This window comes from Plecotus auritus, assembly GCF_963455305.1.
Source record: "Plecotus auritus genome assembly, chromosome: 2".
Taxonomy (NCBI): Eukaryota; Metazoa; Chordata; class Mammalia; order Chiroptera; family Vespertilionidae; genus Plecotus; species Plecotus auritus.
This window is the reverse complement of record NC_137771.1, coordinates 161,153,873-161,172,356: the sequence shown is the minus strand read 5'-3', so window position 1 is coordinate 161,172,356 and position 18,484 is coordinate 161,153,873. Positions and strand designations below refer to the sequence as shown.

At 38.8% G+C, this 18,484-nt stretch overlaps 1 protein-coding gene and 1 pseudogene across 3 annotated transcripts in view; one reads left to right on the top strand and one right to left on the bottom strand.

The window, feature by feature from the left end:
- The window catches only part of NAA50 (N-alpha-acetyltransferase 50, NatE catalytic subunit), a 48,997-nt gene extending 36,635 nt beyond the window's left edge, over positions 1-12,362 (top strand). Inside the window, exons 2-5 of one of the 2 annotated variants that reach the window (XM_080658130.1) lie at positions 3,664-3,800; positions 7,315-7,434; positions 8,082-8,148; positions 9,318-12,362. In XM_080658130.1, coding sequence (XP_080514256.1) covers positions 3,664-3,800; positions 7,315-7,434; positions 8,082-8,148; positions 9,318-9,495 — 502 coding nt within the window. In that variant the 3' untranslated portion in view covers positions 9,496-12,362. The remainder of the gene's footprint in view (positions 1-3,663; positions 3,801-7,314; positions 7,435-8,081; positions 8,149-9,317) is intronic. The other variant, XM_080658131.1, reaches the window with a different exon arrangement.
- Positions 5,274-18,484, bottom strand: part of LOC308242622 (ornithine decarboxylase-like) — a 35,261-nt pseudogene continuing 22,050 nt past the window's right edge. Inside the window, exon 2 of the transcript in view lies at positions 5,274-6,678. The product of the transcript in view is annotated as an ornithine decarboxylase-like (transcript). The remainder of the gene's footprint in view (positions 6,679-18,484) is intronic.

The window sequence follows — 18,484 nt, the reverse complement described above, 5'->3', positions numbered from 1 at the left end:
CAGCTAATAGTTGATAGAAATAGAAAATTGCTGATGGATTTGAATAGACCTCATTAACAATTATCTTAAATCTAAACAGAGTAAATGCTCCGATTGTCAGATTAAAGGAATAAGACTCTTAAGTATATACTGTTTACAAAAGACATTTTAAATATAAGCACACAAAAAAAGTTAAAAGGATGCTAAAAGATACACTATGGGACATTGATTAAAAGAAAATCATATGTTGGAGAGGGAGAGAGAGAAATATCAGTGATGACAGAGAATCATTGATTAGCTGCCTCCCACACTCCCCACACTGAAGATCGAGCATGTAACCCAGCATGTGCCCTGACTGGGAATTGAACTGTGATCTGGTTCATAGGTCGGTGCTCAACCACTAAGGCATGCTAGCCAGGCCAAAGTAGGTTTTAAGACAAGGACTAGTACAGCAAAAATAGATAAAAGGATCAATTCATAACAGTCCTGAATGTTTATGCTCTTTAATAACATAACTTGAAAATATACGAAGCATACTATCTTGATGTGCAAGTCCTCATAAAATTTGTTCTCCTTCCTCTCCAACCCCAGCTTCCACATTTACACAAAGCACACTTTGTCTTACCTTATTACATTACCTATAGTTTTGGGAATTCATAATTGCTGCTTTGTTCATGTTCTACCCTTTCCTTAGGATGCATTTTTTGCCCTCCCACAAAACAAACTCCTAGTCATCCTTCACAACCTTTCTCAGGATGACTTCTAGTATTATTTTTATACTTTGTGTGCATATGCTATTACTAGCATATTGTATTATATATACTTAGGTGTAAAGTCCTTTGCATTCCAGGTGTTAGCACATAGGTGTTCATATATTGAAATAACTGATTTATGCTTTGAGTAAGCAACTTTGATGTTTGTGAGAACTCTAGAAAATTTTAGATCTAGTACCCTTAGAACTCTAAAGCTCTATTCAAGTGATGTTCTTGTTTTAACATTTCTACATAGCCCTCTATGTTTATGCCTTTGATACTACACATTCTTTGCTAAATTATATAAGTTGATAATATTACTCTGCTATATTTAGAATATCCACTTCTTAAAATAATTCAGAGCTAAGTGATCAGGATTACAGAAGTATTCCATTTCAATCAGAGTTAAACTGTATTTGAAGGTGAGTTTGCTGACAGTTACATTTAATAACCACTTTAAAATTCTGTTCATAGCATATTCTTACAGTCTATTAATAATCAAACTTACTTAATTCCTTTCTTAAATAACTACCAGCCAATTCTATTATAGTTTTAAAATTCTGTTTTAAAATATGTAGGTATCTGCCTGTTTGTCCATAGAAAATATTGAAAGACTCTATATATCAGTTATTTCTGGTCTTAGTCTTATAGGATATTTTTATTTCCTAAGTAATTTCTATGATAATGGCCTGTTTGTTTCCTGTTTTGTTTAGTAAATCAAGATATGTGTATTTTAAAATTATGCAAGGAAAGATTAAACTGCCTCTTCCCTAATGATTCAATATTGTGTTCTATATTTAGGCTTGATTTGTCTACCCCAGTGGAAACTTTTTTTGGTAGTTAACTTTTATTAGATTCAGCCTAGTGCACTGCACTTTAACCACCTTTTCCTTCTGTATAAAGACAACAAAGACCTGATTTTGATCCTTTTAAAAATTATAAATATACATGAATCCTGGTAATTACCCAGAAATCATTCTTAATTTTCTTTTTAATTGAAGTTCTTTCACTTATAATTTAGAAGCTTGACTTCTGGTTTTTATTAAGTTTTTCTTTATTATTGTTTAGTATCGGACTGCATAATGTATTTTTCAATTGCTTGTTGTTGTTAATCATCACCCAACGATAGTTTTTCCATTAATTTTTAGAGAAAGTGGAAAAGAAGGAGGGGTGAGGAGAGAGGATCAGTGTGAGAGAGACACATTGATTGGGGCCCCTTCACTGTACAAGCCGACACTCGAAACACTGAGCATACCGGCCAGGGCTTAATAACTTTTAAAAAATATATTTTTTAATTGATTTCAGAGAGGAAGGGAGAAAGAGAGACAGAAACATCAATGATGAGAGAGAATCACCGATAGGCTGCCTCCTACCTGCCCCCCCACTGGGAATGGAACCACAACCTCCTGGTTCATAAGTCGATGCTCAATCACTAAGCCGCCTGCCAGGCTCAGTCACTTTTAAAATACAGAAGCTAAATTTTTTGTGTGTGTTATTGTTAGTCCTCACCTGAGAATATGTTTATTGATTTGAGAGAGAGAAGAAGAGGGAGACAGAGAGAGAGAAACATCAATTAAGTAGTTGCCTCCTGTATGTGCCCTGACTAGGGATCAAACCCACCACCTTTCAGGATGATGCTCCAACCAACTGAGCCACCCAGCCAGGGCTAGAGACTAAAATTTTTTAAGTGCAATGGGGTGATATTTAGGTAGGGTGCTGTAAAACATTATTAACTGGTACACCTGGTATATTATAGTTTCATCAGTATGAAACTATAATATACCAGGTGTACCAGTTAATGATGCGGATTTTTTCAATAGATGGAGTTACATGTATGTTGATATATGTGCAATTTGATATGTATGCTATTTTGTTGTATTGACAGCAAGCTTCAAAACTTCATATGTCAAATTTTCAGATTACCACTTGTTCTGATCAATGGCACACACACTTTCTGAGCAGCACTTCAAAACATACAAAGAAGTGGAAAATTGGGTCTCTGAATGGTCTGCCTCAAAACAAGAAAAGTTCTATTGGGATGGTATCCACAAATTACCTGAAAGATGGGGGGAATGTGTAGCTAGCGATGGACATTACTTTGAATAAAGAAAGCACTTTTGATGTTTCTCTTGAAATTATCATGTTTTCTTTGATTACAAAATCCGCATTATTAACCGGTACACCTGGTAGTTAAAAGAAATTGCTGCACCCAGTTTGTGGTGCTATATACTAAGTTGAAGAGTAGCATTATGTTGCCTGGTATCGCTTGTATGTGTAATCTTAAAAAAAGACAGAAAGGCAAGTATTGCATGGTATCAATTACATATGGAATCTAAGAAAAATCTCAGAACAGTAGAAAAGTGGTTGCCAGAGTAGGGAAGTAGGGAGAGATTGGTACAAGGGTACAAACTTTTAGATACAAAATGCATAAGGTTTGAGGATCTAATGTAAAATATGGTGACTATAGTTAACACTGTATTGTATAATTGAAATTTGCTAAGAGAGTAGAACTAAATGTTCCCACACACCAAAAATGGTAACAATGTGAGGTGATGGATGTGTTAATTAAATGGGAGAAATTATTTTAAAAAATAATCGATCTATATATATAAAAGCCTAAGTGACTGTTCGACCAGTAGCTATGATGCACAATGACATTTATATAGCATATTATTCTGAACTTCTTAATATTTGTTGTTTACTGTATTTGTCTCTAAATGTATACAAATGTGTAAAAACTATGAATTGAATCTTGATGTAATGACTGGCAAAATCTGCTTATAAATAGTATTAATCTTCATAGAAATAAAAAGTTACTGTAAAAAGATTAAATTTTTTAAGCATGTAAAAAAGATTTGGTACCTTTTTAATACGTTTATTTTAACAAATGTAGCTAATTATATTTTATTGAGTACATTTTGGTTTGTTCCAGTAGCCGGATCGAATTGGGAGATGTGACACCACACAATATTAAGCAGCTGAAGAGATTAAACCAGGTCATCTTTCCAGTCAGCTACAATGACAAGTTCTACAAGGATGTGCTGGAGGTTGGCGAGCTAGCAAAACTTGGTATAATATGTTTTTTTTTCTTCATTTGTTTATTCATGTTCTTGACCCTTAGTTTTTAATAGTAGAGCAGGAAGGTTTAATCTTTTATTTTACAAGTGAAGAAATTGGAGTGCTCCAGATTCTGAGAAAAATCTCAGAGAAATCAAGGCAGAATATTTGAAATTTAAAAGGAAATGCTACATCTTTTATTTAGTGTGTGCCTGTGTGATTTCCCATATTTTGCTTTAATCTAGATGAGAATTAAATTTCTAAGACGGTATAGGAGGTTTTTGAAGCTGTTGAAATTCAAAGTAGCTGATAAAACTTAAAGCTGATAGCAACAGTTTAGTCCTCATAAATGGTGTTGTTTTTAAATTGTTGCTGAATTTATTAAAGTAAGATGACTGCCAAATGCTGTACTACATTCCTGACATTTAACTATGCATCTTGCCCTGGAGTGAAGTCCAGGTGGGAAAGGGATATCCCTTGTCTCTGTGGGCAGGGTTCCAAGGGCCTCGTGCACCTTCCCTGGGCACTGGCTGTGATAGGCCAGTTAGTTAACATGGGGCTCTGGGCATGCCAGTCACAGCCACCTGTGGACATTCGGGGCGGCGGGGAGGAGGGGGGACTGAGCCACTATGGCAGACGTTGCCACTGTCATCAGCAGAGGACATGGCCTTTCTGATCCATCCTGTTCCTTCTACCTGTATGGGGCTCCAGCCGTGGGCAAACTACGGCCCGCGGGCCGGATCCGGCCCGTTCGGCTGTTCTATCCGGCCCGCGGAGCCGAAAGAGCGGAGGGTTCTCTTGCTCTCCCCTCCACTCCTTTACTTTGAATTTATATTAATTCACACAAACACTCCATCCATGCTTTTGTTCCGGCCCTCCGGTCCAGTTTAAGAACCCATTGTGGCCCTCGAGTCAAAAAGTTTGCCCACCCCTGGGCTAGACCTACTACTTTCAAGAATCCACAGCAAACTTTATGCAGGACTCATGTACTTAAAACAAAAATGAATGCCCAACAGGAAAAAGCATGTCCATGGAGTTTCAAAATAACAAAATCACCAACTCTTAAGTCCTCTGGGACAATTTTCTCAGCTTTTGGGGAAATGGAAACATGGATTCCTACTTGTAAAAACACATGCAAGGCAAGCCGTTGTGGAATGGACACATGGAAAATTTCCCAATGCCTAATTTTCAAGGTACTTCATTGTTAAAACAGGTCACAACACTAATCCTCTGGCCTGTGTGCCACTGTATAAGCTACAAATGCTTGCCTGACAGCTGAGGGGCATTCTGTAGTAGCATGTTTGAAAATTGAATAAAAATCCATAAAAAAAAAATATTTAAATAGTTTCCATAGGAACACAGATAAGAGTGACCCCCGTCGCCTAGGCCTTCCACATTATTCCATCTGTGCCAACTCCACTTACAAAGACATTTCAAAACTAGCAATAATTAAGTTAATGGTCCCCCCAAATCCCTTAAGTCAAGCTACACCCCCATAACAGCTACAAGAATGATTGAAGTGTAGGCTGCTGGGAGGCGTTTCATCCTACTCTCCCAGGCACAAGACACAGGCAGAGCACTGGCGTCCTGCTCTTCCACTTCGAGTGGGAAGTCGTGGTTCTGGACTTTTCTGCATCAGTTGCCATGTCGGCCCTAACAGCACATAGTAAATAGTCGTCCTCTGGAATCCATTGAAAGTAGAAGCAGCAGCAACCGTGTAAGCACCCATGTTTTCAAAGAGCATCCAGTCCCCCACGTGCATCTTAGGCAAGCCACATCGCTCTACTATGTGATGGAGGCTGTCACATGCTGGCCCCAGATGCTGGATGAATAATACTTCTCATCTGGTTGGGCCTCTTCTGCAGAAGGGACTTCACGTGCACATGATCATAGAGAATGCAATTAAATGATCCATATACTCCATTATTCACATAATACATAAAGGTTTTTTCACCCGACTCCTCTTCATCATCAGAGCCTGTTTGTTCCTTTAATACCAGTTTTTTGGCAGTGATGTTAACTGCAAGTATAAAAGCTGATGCAACATATATCTACCTGGCTCAGCTATGAGTATCACTCCCAAGTCTGATGGAAAATACTTGTCCAGGGCTGTGTTGATTACACTGACTATCTCAAATTTAAGCTTTGCATCCTCAGGTCCAGGAAAGCCACCACCAATATCCAGCAGATACATGTTGAAACCAACCTTAGCTCCCATGTCAAAGACAACAGTGGGCATCAGAGATGGCCAGCATGAAGGTCTCAGGGTCAATACAGCCACTTCCATGTGGAAGCTGACACTGATGGCATCAATGTTTAGCTCCTTTGTTCCAAAAGAAGCCTGCTGCTGGTTTTGAGTAGGGCATCAAATTTAACACTGAGGTGATAGACAGCTTTGGAATCATTAGTAGCAATCCACAAAACCAACTTTGCCTTTGTATGTGCCCTAGCAACTTCCATCAATTTAACTTTACTATGGAAAGTGATCATCTGGACTCCTTTATTGGCAGCATATTTAATCTGAGACACTTGTTTACAAGGATTTGCATAGATAATCCTCTGGAGGCACCCCAAAACTCTGCATCAATTGTATTTCAGTTTTGCTGGCACAATCAAATCCTGTCCCAATGGCAGCTAAGGGTCTTCACTATTGTTCTACTGTCATTGCAGTTCTACTGTCGGTGACCCCGAGGAAGAGCTTTTAACCATTTCAGAAGTTTCTTTAGAATGTCTCCCAGGTCTGCAACATACAAGGCATCCTTATCATAGGAAGAAGAGACTTCATTAATTTTTTGGTCCAGAATGTCCATGGCAGTAAAGCCTTCATCAAGGAAATGGCAATCAAACCCTTCATTTACTAATGTTGTCATGTTCGTGGTTTCTGGATATTCTGAAATGCAACACAAAGGAAAACGAAGATATGGGAGTTAGAAACTATTGCCAGCTGTTCACAAATGCAGCTCTCAGAAATCCCAAGTCCAGCAGAAGATGGGTGTCCTTAGTGTATCAGTGGGAATGCCCTTGGGCAGAGTGCCTCAAGCCACCGCCTGAGCACACAGAATGGCCATTCCCAGTCAGCCACCCAGCCGCTCACCACCTAGCTCCCTCCCTCTGAGGACTGCTGGAGCTTGGGAATCTAAGGGCTGACTTTTTTAATCTTTATTTTTGAAAGTATTATATATGTCCCCTATTTTCCCCAATTGACTTCTTCTAGCCCCTCCTGCTCCCCAGGCTTTCACCACCCTATTGTCTGTGTCCGTGGGTTATGCATATATGCATACAAGTTCTTTGGCTGATCTCTTCCCATCCACCTACCCTCCCCCTACTTCCCCTCTGAGGTTCTACAGTCGGTTCCACATGTCTGTGTCTCTGGATCTATTTGTTCAGTTTATTTTGTTTATTAGATTCCACATATGAGTGAGATCATGTAATACTTAACCTTTCTCTGACTGCCTTATTTCGCTTAACATAATAAAATGTGTTATTCTGTCTGTTGAAAGTTATATCTTTATGTTTTCCATGGCAGCCTATTTCAATGATATTGCAGTCGGTGCGGTATGCTGTAGGGTGGATCATTCACAGAATCAGAAGAGACTTTACATCATGACACTAGGATGTCTGGCACCATACCGAAGGCTAGGAATAGGTAAAATTACTATTTTTTATTATTATTTCTTCAAAGAAACATAAACACATTGTTAATTCTTCCTGACCCAGTAAGTCAAAGCATTTTTTTTAGGAATACTGGGAAGTGGTTACTGAATTATGTAAGGTGAAGAATATTTAGCCCTACCCGGTTTGGCTCAGTGCATAGAGTGTCGGCCTGCGGACTAAAGGGTTCCGGGTTTGATTCCGATCAAGGGCACATGCCCGGGTTGTGGTCTCAATCCCCAGTGTGGGGCATGCAGGAGGTAGCCGATCAATGATTCTCTCTCATCAATGATGTTGCGATCTCTCTCTCCCTCTCCCTTCTCTGAAATCAATAAAAATATTTTTTTAAAAAAAGAATATTTATTTATTAACATAATTCAATTGAAAGTCCTATATAGATTTGTTGTCAATGTCCCTTTGTTTTTTCTGTTTTCCTTGTACCTGGGATGTCTTGTATATAAAGGTTGCTTTTCTGCCAGCAGTTTTAAACATACATAGTATAGAAAGAGAACAAATATTTGGAAAATCAGGATGTCTAGTATTTGCTTCAAATTCTATAAGGACTCAGTAAGTGTTAACATAGTCATTATATGTAATTTAAAGATCTTTATGAGGTTACTTATTTGTTTGTCTTGTTAATAGGAACTAAAATGTTAAATCATGTCTTAAACATCTGTGAAAAAGATGGCACTTTTGACAACATCTATCTGTAAGTACAATGATATTTAATTATCTAAAGAGTTTAATAAATTGGCAGTAGAAATCTTTACAGAAATTTTAAATTCTGGTCACTTACTTCATTGTTTCTTGGAAACACCATGGACATAGTGGTTAATAATAGATTAAGAAACCTGAGGTAGCCCTAACCGGTTTGGCTCAGTGGATAGAGCGTCGGCCTGCGGACTGAAAGGTCCCAGGTTCGATTCCGGTCAAGGGCATGTACCTTGGTTGTGGGCACATCCCCAGTAGGGGGTGTGCAGGAGGCAGCTGATCGATGTCTCTCTCTCATCGATGTTTCTAACTTTCTGTCCCTCTCCCTTCCTCTCTGTAAAAAATCAATAAAATATATTAAAAAAAAAAAAAAAAAGAAACCTGAGGTAAAACATTCTTGTTTTGCTTTAGTATATTGGGGTGGGAGCTTCAAAGTCACAGGGATGAAATAATTTAAAATTTCAATTCTTAAATTTAAGAATCCATTAATATTACTTTTCTTTAACCCTCAGTTTGCACTCTGTTTTGGTTAAAGTCTCTTAGTTATGTGCTCATTAGCAGCAGAGTTTAATTATAAAAATCAGAGAGTACCTGGCTGATATTATACTTAGATCTTAAGAGACCTCTGATTAAGAGCCAAGGATAGGTCATAATAATGAATTGTTTATTAAGATTCTCATTTTTACTTTGACAGTGGGAGAGATTAAGTTATAATGCTATTTGAGGAGTAATTGAGAAAGCTCAAATTATTTTCAAAAAATAGCATGTTTTTATATCAATCACAAAGGATATATTCAGGCATTTGAGACCTAATATTTTACTTTTTTTTCTGTGTGTGTTAATATGGTCTTTGAATCTTCTCTCATAACAGAAAATGTTATGATAGCTAGCCCTTTGTTGATTTTAAGAACAATCATTATTCCTTGAGTCACTAATCTCAGCCAACTGTCTTATAAATGTAAAAACTAGGTTAAAAGTTTAAGTCTGTCATCAGAAGGTTTTCTGAAATGAATACCTAATCTATGTTGATTACTAGTAATTTCAAAGAAAGTCTAACAAATGTCAACAGTATTCCATCTCCAACCAATTTGAAGCTATCTGTGGGGATCAGGTAAAAGCTTATGAAATCGTAATTTTTTTTTTTTCTGATACCTTCTTATATCTCAGGCATGTCCAGATCAGCAATGAATCAGCAATTGACTTCTACAGGAAGTTTGGTTTTGAGATTATTGAGACCAAGAAGAACTACTATAAGAGAATAGAGCCCGCAGATGCTCATGTGCTGCAAAAAAACCTCAAAGTTCCTTCTGGCCAGAATGCAGACGCGCAAAAGACCGACAACTGAACAAATTACAAATGAACTTTTCTTGCACTTGCTTGTCGCCAAATAAGAGAGAGGCCCATTGATTCCCCCGCCCCCGCCCACCCTTTGTTTTGAAGCTTTTCCCACTCCTTGTTCTTGTTTTCCCTCCTTTCTTTCCTTCACTTTCCTCTAAAAGTTTTAATACTTTCAAGGACTTTCAAAATTAATCATGTTTAGGTTGTTTTTGTTTTCTTGTTTTTGTGAGTTGGACTGATTGTAGGAAGGAGAGGTATAGATCTGTTTATTTCACAGTTAAGATATATGGTCCCGAGAATTTGGGTATCAATTTCAATTTATTTTTAACTTTTTTAATGTCCTGCTTTCACATTGAAGGGCAGAGCCTACAAAATAATATATATTTCAAAAGACAAAAAGAAGCAGTAGCAATATCTTGTTCTCTAATCATAGACAAGTTTAGTGTGTTTGTGGTACTTTGGGTTTTTCAAGACTGTTTGTGGGATACTAATCCCTAGACATTGCCTTCAACTCCACCTTTTGTCCTTCTAAGTACTATCTCAGGAGTTGGACTATTGTTATCCTTGTAAGAAATACTAAGCTTATTTTGTGTGTGTGTGTGTGTTTTTTAAGCAATTATTTCTTCCTTCCTCATTGGTGGCTGAGGGTGGGTGGGATAGTTTGGGTAGGTAGTGTTAGACTTTGATCTCAGTATTTGAGTTAAACTGCTTTTTGCTAATGAGTTGGTTGGTTGTTAGCAGGTTTATTTTTCCTGCTATTGATTGTTATTAGTGGCGTTAACTTTTTATAGTGTGAGCTGGTGAAATTAAATTTTTTTCTAATATCCCAGCTAAAGATATGGCCTTTAACACTGACCTAAAGAGGTTTGTTGTGACTTTTTTTTTTCCTCCTGTCTCCTTTCTTCAGTAAACCCACAGTAGTTAGTCTAACCTTAAAAATGGAGTTGGTGTCCTTATAGGTCAATACTCGTAAAGAATCCTGAAGTAGGTGTTGTCTGTTGGACATATTAAAACATACTTAAAGGTAAGCTTAGATGGACTTGTGGCACAATAAATGCATTTAATGTCAGCTAGTGCAGGCTGTTAAAAGTGTGGCCACTGAGCATTTGATTATGTAGGAAAGAAAATCTAGACAGTATTTTTGAGAATGACATAGCTGTGCTATTATCTGTTGGAGAACATCCCAGATTTGCTTACATTCTGTGCCTATGATATTGAGTTTAAGGATTTGGGGGAGGGAGAATTGTTAAACATATTACTTCTATTCTTGGAAAAGTAAAAGTCCAGAAGTGTTACCAATGCAAATGTCACTGTGACCTCTACTGACAGAAACTGGTTTATGCCAGATCATTTTCTGGTGCATAAGGAGTGGTTTTGACAGGTTGATAATTTTGTAAGACAAGAGACATCTGAAATTTTCTTGTTTTCCTCCATAGTCCCATCTCCAATATTTAAATTTTTATGATTGCCAATATTGGTGGCCCAACAAATGATCTCATTAGACTTTAAAATAGTGCATAGAGTCTGAAGATTCTGTCATTTGACTTTAAAAGGAAGGTTGTTTCATAATATTTATCCTCTTATGTAAATTCTGCTATGAAAGTCTCATCTCTCCAAATACGTTAAATGACAAAATTATTTTACACAGTGTTTATACACACTTCATAATCTTCAGTTCTTATTTGAGAATGTGAAAGTACAAAGTACAATAGACTTCAGCAGTCTTAATTGAGTGCCAACAATAATACAGAAAAGGAAAATAGTTGATGAATGAGTTTATAGGTTCTAATCTTAAGACAGTAAAAATGTAGAAAGACCATGCTGGTTTCTTGGGTATCAGTTACTTCAGCAGTATAAATCTAAGCTTAGAGTAAAAGTTTATCATTAAGCACCTTTACCTTATGGATAAGCTTCCGCTTGCTCTTGCCAAGAAAAGAGTGCTTGAGTTACAGAAGGCATAATTAGTTTGAAGAATTCAGCCTTTTTGTAAACTTCCAGATATCAAAATAGATTTTGATATATAAATGAGTTTTCTGAGATGACACTGCCTCTATTTCTATAACCATTTCACCTGGACTATCAGTCCTATGAATGTATCCCTAAATGTTATTGAAAACCGAATAGCTGCCTCATGACAATTCAGTACATGTTATTTAAGGAGGAAAAAATATAAATTTTGAATTGAGTGTGTAGGCTCCCTATCATTATAGTGTTTCTTTTTTCACACTAGTCAATATCTTTAACCTAAATTGTAAATGTTTGTAAAGGGTTAATTATCCTACATCAGACTTGTATTAAATATTTCCATCCACTTATGGAGGAGGAGGATATAGAAGAGGTAGAAGCTGGGCACTAGTTCATATGCTTATGAGTCAGTAAAGCCTGAAATAAGGCCCCATGTTGAGTTGGTTATTTTGAAATATGATAAAAATTATTATTGAGGTAAAACAATTCTATTAACTGGATGATTGGATTACAGGATATAACCACCATATTTTTCAGGACAGACAGTTTTTACCGTGGGATGAATAGATAAAAATTATTCTGGATGGCAATTGTATTTGAGTTCTAAAGAAAAAAATCTGCAGAGAAATCTATGCAATATATAATTTGTCCAGATTAGTTTTTATATGGGGAAAGAAGTTCTGAAATATCCCCAAAGCAGTTTACTCATCAATTGAAAGTCCTCCAAAAACAGAACTATTGGGAAACCATGGTATGTGGGGTGGAAAAGAAAAGCTCCCTCAGTTTTTTGGAGGGAATAACTTTAAAAGTACTTAAATGGTTAAGTTTACTTGGTGCAGTTAAGAATTAAATTTGTTGATTTTAACATTGCTGTTACATCTGAAATAAACTTAATGTGATGTTCTGGTAGTAATCTGTGATGTTTGTATATGTCCAAAAAAACCCCACACACCCTACTTTGTGTTGAATTTTGAGATCAGTTATAGGTAGTCATTGTTTACTATTTCCCAATTTGATTTTCGAAATACTTTTACATTTCTTTGAAAACTAACTAAAATAGCCAAAGTCTAATCAAAGCCTAATTCAGACCTTTTAGAACTTGCTAGAAACACTGCCCGGTATCTGCAGTTCAGTCTCAATCAGAGAAAAAATCTCAAGGAGTTGTCTTCTTTCTGCTGCTATATTTTGAATGTAATTGTTAAAGACACCTGACACTTTAGGCTATGATCTCATTAGTGGTATGCATTCACTACAGATGATATATAATGTATTCAAAATTTTTTCTTTTTGTTAGTAGTGAGGAAGGAATTTTAGTAGTTGAATGAGTTAAGAGTTGCTTTTTAAGTTTTTTCACTGAATATCAAAGATGGATTTAAAATTCTGTCTTTAACAGAATTATCTCAGTGTTTACTATCTTAGTCAAAAGTGTTATAATTTGAATTTTATTTATTCCATTCAAGGAACAGTGGGGTGATCTTTGCCTGATGTCTTAGTTATCCCTGTGTAGCACATTATCCCAAAATTTAGAAGCTTAAAACTTATATTACCACCCACAATTTCTGAGTCAGGAATCCAGGAACAGGTCTGCTGGGTTCTGGCTTGAGGTTGCAATGAAACTGTCGGCCAGGGTTGCATCATCTTGAAAGCTTGACTAGGGCTGCAGGAGCCATTTCAAAGATGGCTCACTCATTCACTTGGCTATTAGAGGGATTTAGTACCTTCCTGTCACCTGGCTTTCCCCAGAACGAGTGATTCAAGAAAGTGAGCAGAAGCCATGCTTTTGTGTGAGCTATCTTAAGAAGTGACATGCTAATAACTTTGGCCAAGTTCTGTTGGTCACAGAGACCAACAGTTGTACTAACTAGGTACAATGGGGAATACCCAAGGACATTAATACTAGGAAGTGGAGATCAATGGATATGATGCCACATTATAATTGGAGAAAATTTTAGGCTTTGTTGACAATAAAGGCAGGTTTAATGGAAAGATTGTATTACCTTACTCTCCAGACGCAGTGGTTGTCAAACTCAGTCAGCAGAGCCAAATATCAACAGTACAACGATTAAAATTTCTTTTGAGAGCCGAAAACCGACTTCTGCGACTTCTGCGCATGGGTCACGAAGTTTCAATCGCACTATACATGCGCACCAGCACGTGGTATTTTGTGGAAGAGCCACACTCAAGGGGCCAAAGAGCCACATGTGGCTTGCGAGCCGCAGTTTGCCGACCACTGCTCTAGAGGGCTTAGTTTCCTAGATAAGGGTTAGAAAGCACTGCACTTTATTGTTATTCAGAATGTAAAAGAAATAGGGAGTGGGTCTAAAAGTTTTGCTGTTAGGTTGAGTTTTATTCCTGGGTATATACTGTAATAATCTGTCTCCCAAATTAGTGCATTTCTAGCTTTGTGAGTTGAATATTCCTGGGAATTGGGTACAGTAGTGAGTAGAAGTGATGAGCCTAAGAATTTTTCAGGGAATAAATCATATGGCAGAGTGTCCCAAATTGGACTTCCCTTATAAAGCTGTACCACAGGAATTTAGTCCTAGTTTACAGCCAAATAACAGCCATATGGGAAAAAGAGCTTGAGTAAGATTTTTAAATGTAGGTATAGTTATCTTGATAGAACACAAATGTAAAGTCAGAATAATCTTACTGGGGCAGAAATTCTCACCCTTTCCAATTATAAATTTAGAACATTTGGTTTCCTAGGTAAAAGTGTTTATCTTGAATCAAAGTCTGCTCCAGAAATAGTTGGGAGCATCTCTATACTAATAAAAGGGTAATATGCTAATTAGACCAGGTCGACCAGACATCTTCCGGTTGTCCAGTCCTTCTGGACAAAGCCACAGTGGCAGGGGCAGAGGCGGTTAGGGGCGATCAGGTCGGCAGGCAGGTGAGTGGTTAGGAGCCAGCGGTCCCAGGTTGTGAGAGGATGTCCAAATGCCAGTTTTTCTTCATGGGATCAGGCCTAAACCGGCAGTTGGGCATCGCTTGAGGGGTCCTGGATTGGAGAGAGTGCAGGCCAGGCTGAGGACCCCCCTACGCTTGAATTTTGTGCACCGGGCTCTAGTAAAGTTAATATGAAGCAATCACTACTTAGCCTCAAATTTAAATCTTGAATTATGGCTTGCTTTATAATTGTGATGAAAGCTTAAATCTAAAATTTGGGAAGATATACTAATTGGGAGGGAATATTCTGAAATTTTTGAACTTTGAATTAGGTGTTTATGATTTGTTAAATTTCATCCGTTTTATTGTATTTACTGTCCTGAAAAAAATCAAGGCAACTTCCCTGGCCTGTTTGGCTCAGTGGATTAAGCATCGGCCTGCGGACTGAAGGGTCCCGGGTTTGATTCCCGTCAGGGGCATATGCCTGGGTTGCAGTCTCGATCCCCACTAGGGAGTGTGCAGGAGGCAGCTGATCCATGATTCTCATCAATGATGTTTCTATCTCCCTCTCCTTTCCTCTCTGAAATCTATAAAAATACATTTTTTTTAAATCAAAAACATATGTGTTTATAAAGGACCTAAGTAGTACAAGTGAAGTCCACATGTTAAATGGTTGAAGTTTCAACAGGATATCTGACTATAAGGTTTTTCTTTGTTTTCTTGACCAAACTTCTGGAACTCATCTACTTTATTCATCTTTTAGAAATTGCATTGACAATATCAAAAGTTCTCCATAAAAAGATTTGGACAATCTTAAATCCTATTTGTCACTAGCAATCTCCTACACCAGTGATTTTTCAACTGGCGTGCCACAGCACACTGTTGTGCCACAGCATTTTTAAAACATGCAATACCTGACTAATTAGTCCAGGGCAGTGACCTCTTTTTCCTTAGAATGTCAAATTTAAAAATGACAACAGCCCAGCCAGTTTTGCTCAGTGGTTGAGCATTGACCTATGAACCAGGAGGTCACGGTTCAATTCCAGGTCCAGGCGTGTGGGAGGCAGCTGATTATTTTCTCTTCATTGATGTTTCTGTCTCCATCTCCCTTCCTCTGAAATCAATAAAAATATATATTTTTTAAAAAATTTTAGCCCTAGTCACTTTGGCTCTGGATAGAACATCGGCCTGCAGGCTGAAGAGTCCCAGGTTCGATTCTGGCCAACGGCACATGCCCGGGTTGTGGGCTTGATCCCCAGTGGGGGGCGTGCAGGAGGCAGCCAATCAATGATTCTCTTTCATCATTGATGTTTCTATCTCTCCTTCTCCCTTCCTCTCTGAAATAAATAAAAGAAATACATTTTTAAAAAATATTTTAATGACAACAGCCAACACAATAGCCATCCAGTGTGACTGAATCAAAATTATACCCTTTTTTTTTTTTTCAGATAATCAAAAATATTTTTTGGTGTGCTGCAGAAATTTAGTAATTAGTTTATGTATGCCATGAGATGAAAATAGTTGAAAATTGCTTTCCTACATAAAGTATAATAAAACTGTCAGGTACCACATATATAATATAGGTTAAGCAGGTAAAATCTGAATATGCAACTTGAAACAATTAGTATAAATAACAGTAAAAATTTGGTAAGATGGGCCTTTATTATAATACCCTCAAAGCAGTTTCATGACTTTGTTTTTACCATCTTCCTATATGAGAATGTTATCTGCCTTTTGCTGATGTAGAAGTTAAAAATTGTTTCTACAGATTCATCAGGCACCTACTGTTTTTAAGTTCTAAGGTTATGTTAGCTAGGTAAATGAATCGTGGCCTCCCTCTTTAAAAATTTTTTTTAATTGATTTTTAGAGAAACGTCCATGTAAGAGTGGAGCATCAATTGCCTGCCTCTTGCATGCCCCCTACCGGGGATAAAACCCACAACCCAGACATGTGCTCTGACCAGGAATCCAGCTGGCAACCTTTTGGTGCACCCAACTGAGCCACACCAGCCAGGGCACATGCAGGCCTCTTAAAGGGAAATAAAATTCTACTTAACGTAGAATTCATGTCTAAGTAGAGGCCTGCTTCTTTATTAAAACTAGAGGCCCGGTGCCCGAAATTTGTGCACGGGGGTGGGGGTGTCCCTCAGCCCGGCCTGCATCTTATCCAATCTGAGACCCCTCGGGAGATGTCCAACTGCCACTTTAGGCCCAATCCCAACATTTGGACATCCCTCTCACAATCCAGGATCACTGGCTCCTAACCATTCACCTGCCTGCCTGTCTAATGCCCTCAACTGCCCTCCCTTGCCGGCCTGGTTGCCCCCAACGGCCCTCCCCTGCAGGCCAGTTTACCCCCAACTGCCCTCCCTTGCCAGCCTGATCGCCCCTAACCCCCTGCCAGCCTGACCTCACCGCTAACTGCTCTCCTCTGCCAGCCTGATCACTCCTAACTGCCTCTGCCTCGGCCCCCACTACCATGGCTTTGTCCAGAAGGAAGTTGGACATCTGGAAGATGGCCAGTTGACCTGGTCTAATTAGCATATTACCCTTTTATTAGTATAGAAGATAACAGCCTCCAAGAATCTTTCCATATTTTTATTTATTTATTTATTTTTAGAAAGGGTGGAGGGAGAGAGAGAAACAGTGTGAGAGTGGGACATAATCAGCTGCTTCCTGCTCGCTTCCTACTGGGAATGAAGCCCGAAACCTTGGCATGTGCCCTGACTAGGAATCGAACCAGAAACCCTTCAATGCATGGGAAGACACCCAACCAACTGAGCCACACCAGGCAGGGTGATCCTCCAAAAATCTTGACTTTACCTTTGTAAGAAACTTGGTGGAGAGGAATAACAAAATTAGGAGTGACCTTCCATACAATTTGACCTTTTGCATGAGAATCCAAAGAGTAAGCTGGTCTATCTCCCTAGGATTTTGATCATTTAGTTTCTGAAATACTTTGTTTACACTTACCTGTGCAGGTTTCCTCATACCTTCTTATTTACTTGGTTGTGGTTAAAACACTGGTAACTCCTGCAATGTAACTACCATACTACTCCATATTAGCTTCCACACCCTCTCCCTAAATAAAATTGTCTAGGGTCTCTTCACTTCAAAAGTCAGCCAATAATAGAAAAATTTAGAGCATGATTCCTGAATCATTGCCAGTCCTTAAAGTTAAAAAAAAAAAAAAAAAAAGTGTTTCTTGTAACCTCTAGGTACCCTCCCTTATATGAGATCAAGGAGTGTACAATGGGTCAGGCACTGACTACAGTAGTGAAAAAGATGGGCATGGCTCTGCCCCTGATGATCCTTAGCAGTCTGGTAGGGAGCAAATATTACACTATTTCATTTGCCATGAGGTACTATGTTGGAGTGGGAGGCATAATAAATTTTACAGAATTTTTGAGAAAATGTTTAATTTTGATTTTGGTTGTTGGGGAGCACAAGAGACTTGGTTGGAAAATTTGTAAGGAGGACATTCTGATAAAAGGGAAGCATATGGAAGGCCGCCTGCCCTGTTTATCGGAATTCTGAGTTAGGGAGACTTAGGGGAGTGCTGAAGGTGGCGCCCATGATTATTCCTTAACCTCCCAACAAGTCTGTGCATATGCAGACCCTTGGGTGTATACTGGAATCCTTATGCTTAATCCCTGGATGTCCTTGAGAACAATGTAAACACATGTGTCCTCCCAAGATTACTCACCTTATTGATTGTACTAGTATCCTATATAATAAAAGCGTAGGTGGTGTTGCGTGATGTCATCACAAGATGGCCACCACAAGCTGGCTGGCAGGGGAGGGCAGTTGTGGGCAGGCGATCAGGCCAGCAAGAGAGGGCAGTTGGGAGCCATCAGGGAAAGGCAGTTGGAAGTGATTGTGCCAACAGGTGAGGGCAGTTGGGGGCCATCAGGCCAGCAGGGGAGGGCAGTTGGGGGCAGCCAGGCCAGCAGGGGAGGGCAGTTGGGGGTAACCAGGCCTGCACGGCAGGGCAGTTGGGGGCAAATTGGCCATCAGCGGAGGACAGTTGGGGGCGATCGGGCTGGCAGGGTAGTGGTTAGGGGGCGATTGGGCAGGCAGGCAGGCAAGCGGCTAGGAGCCAGCAGTCGGATATCCCCTCAGGGGTCCCAGATTGGAGAAGG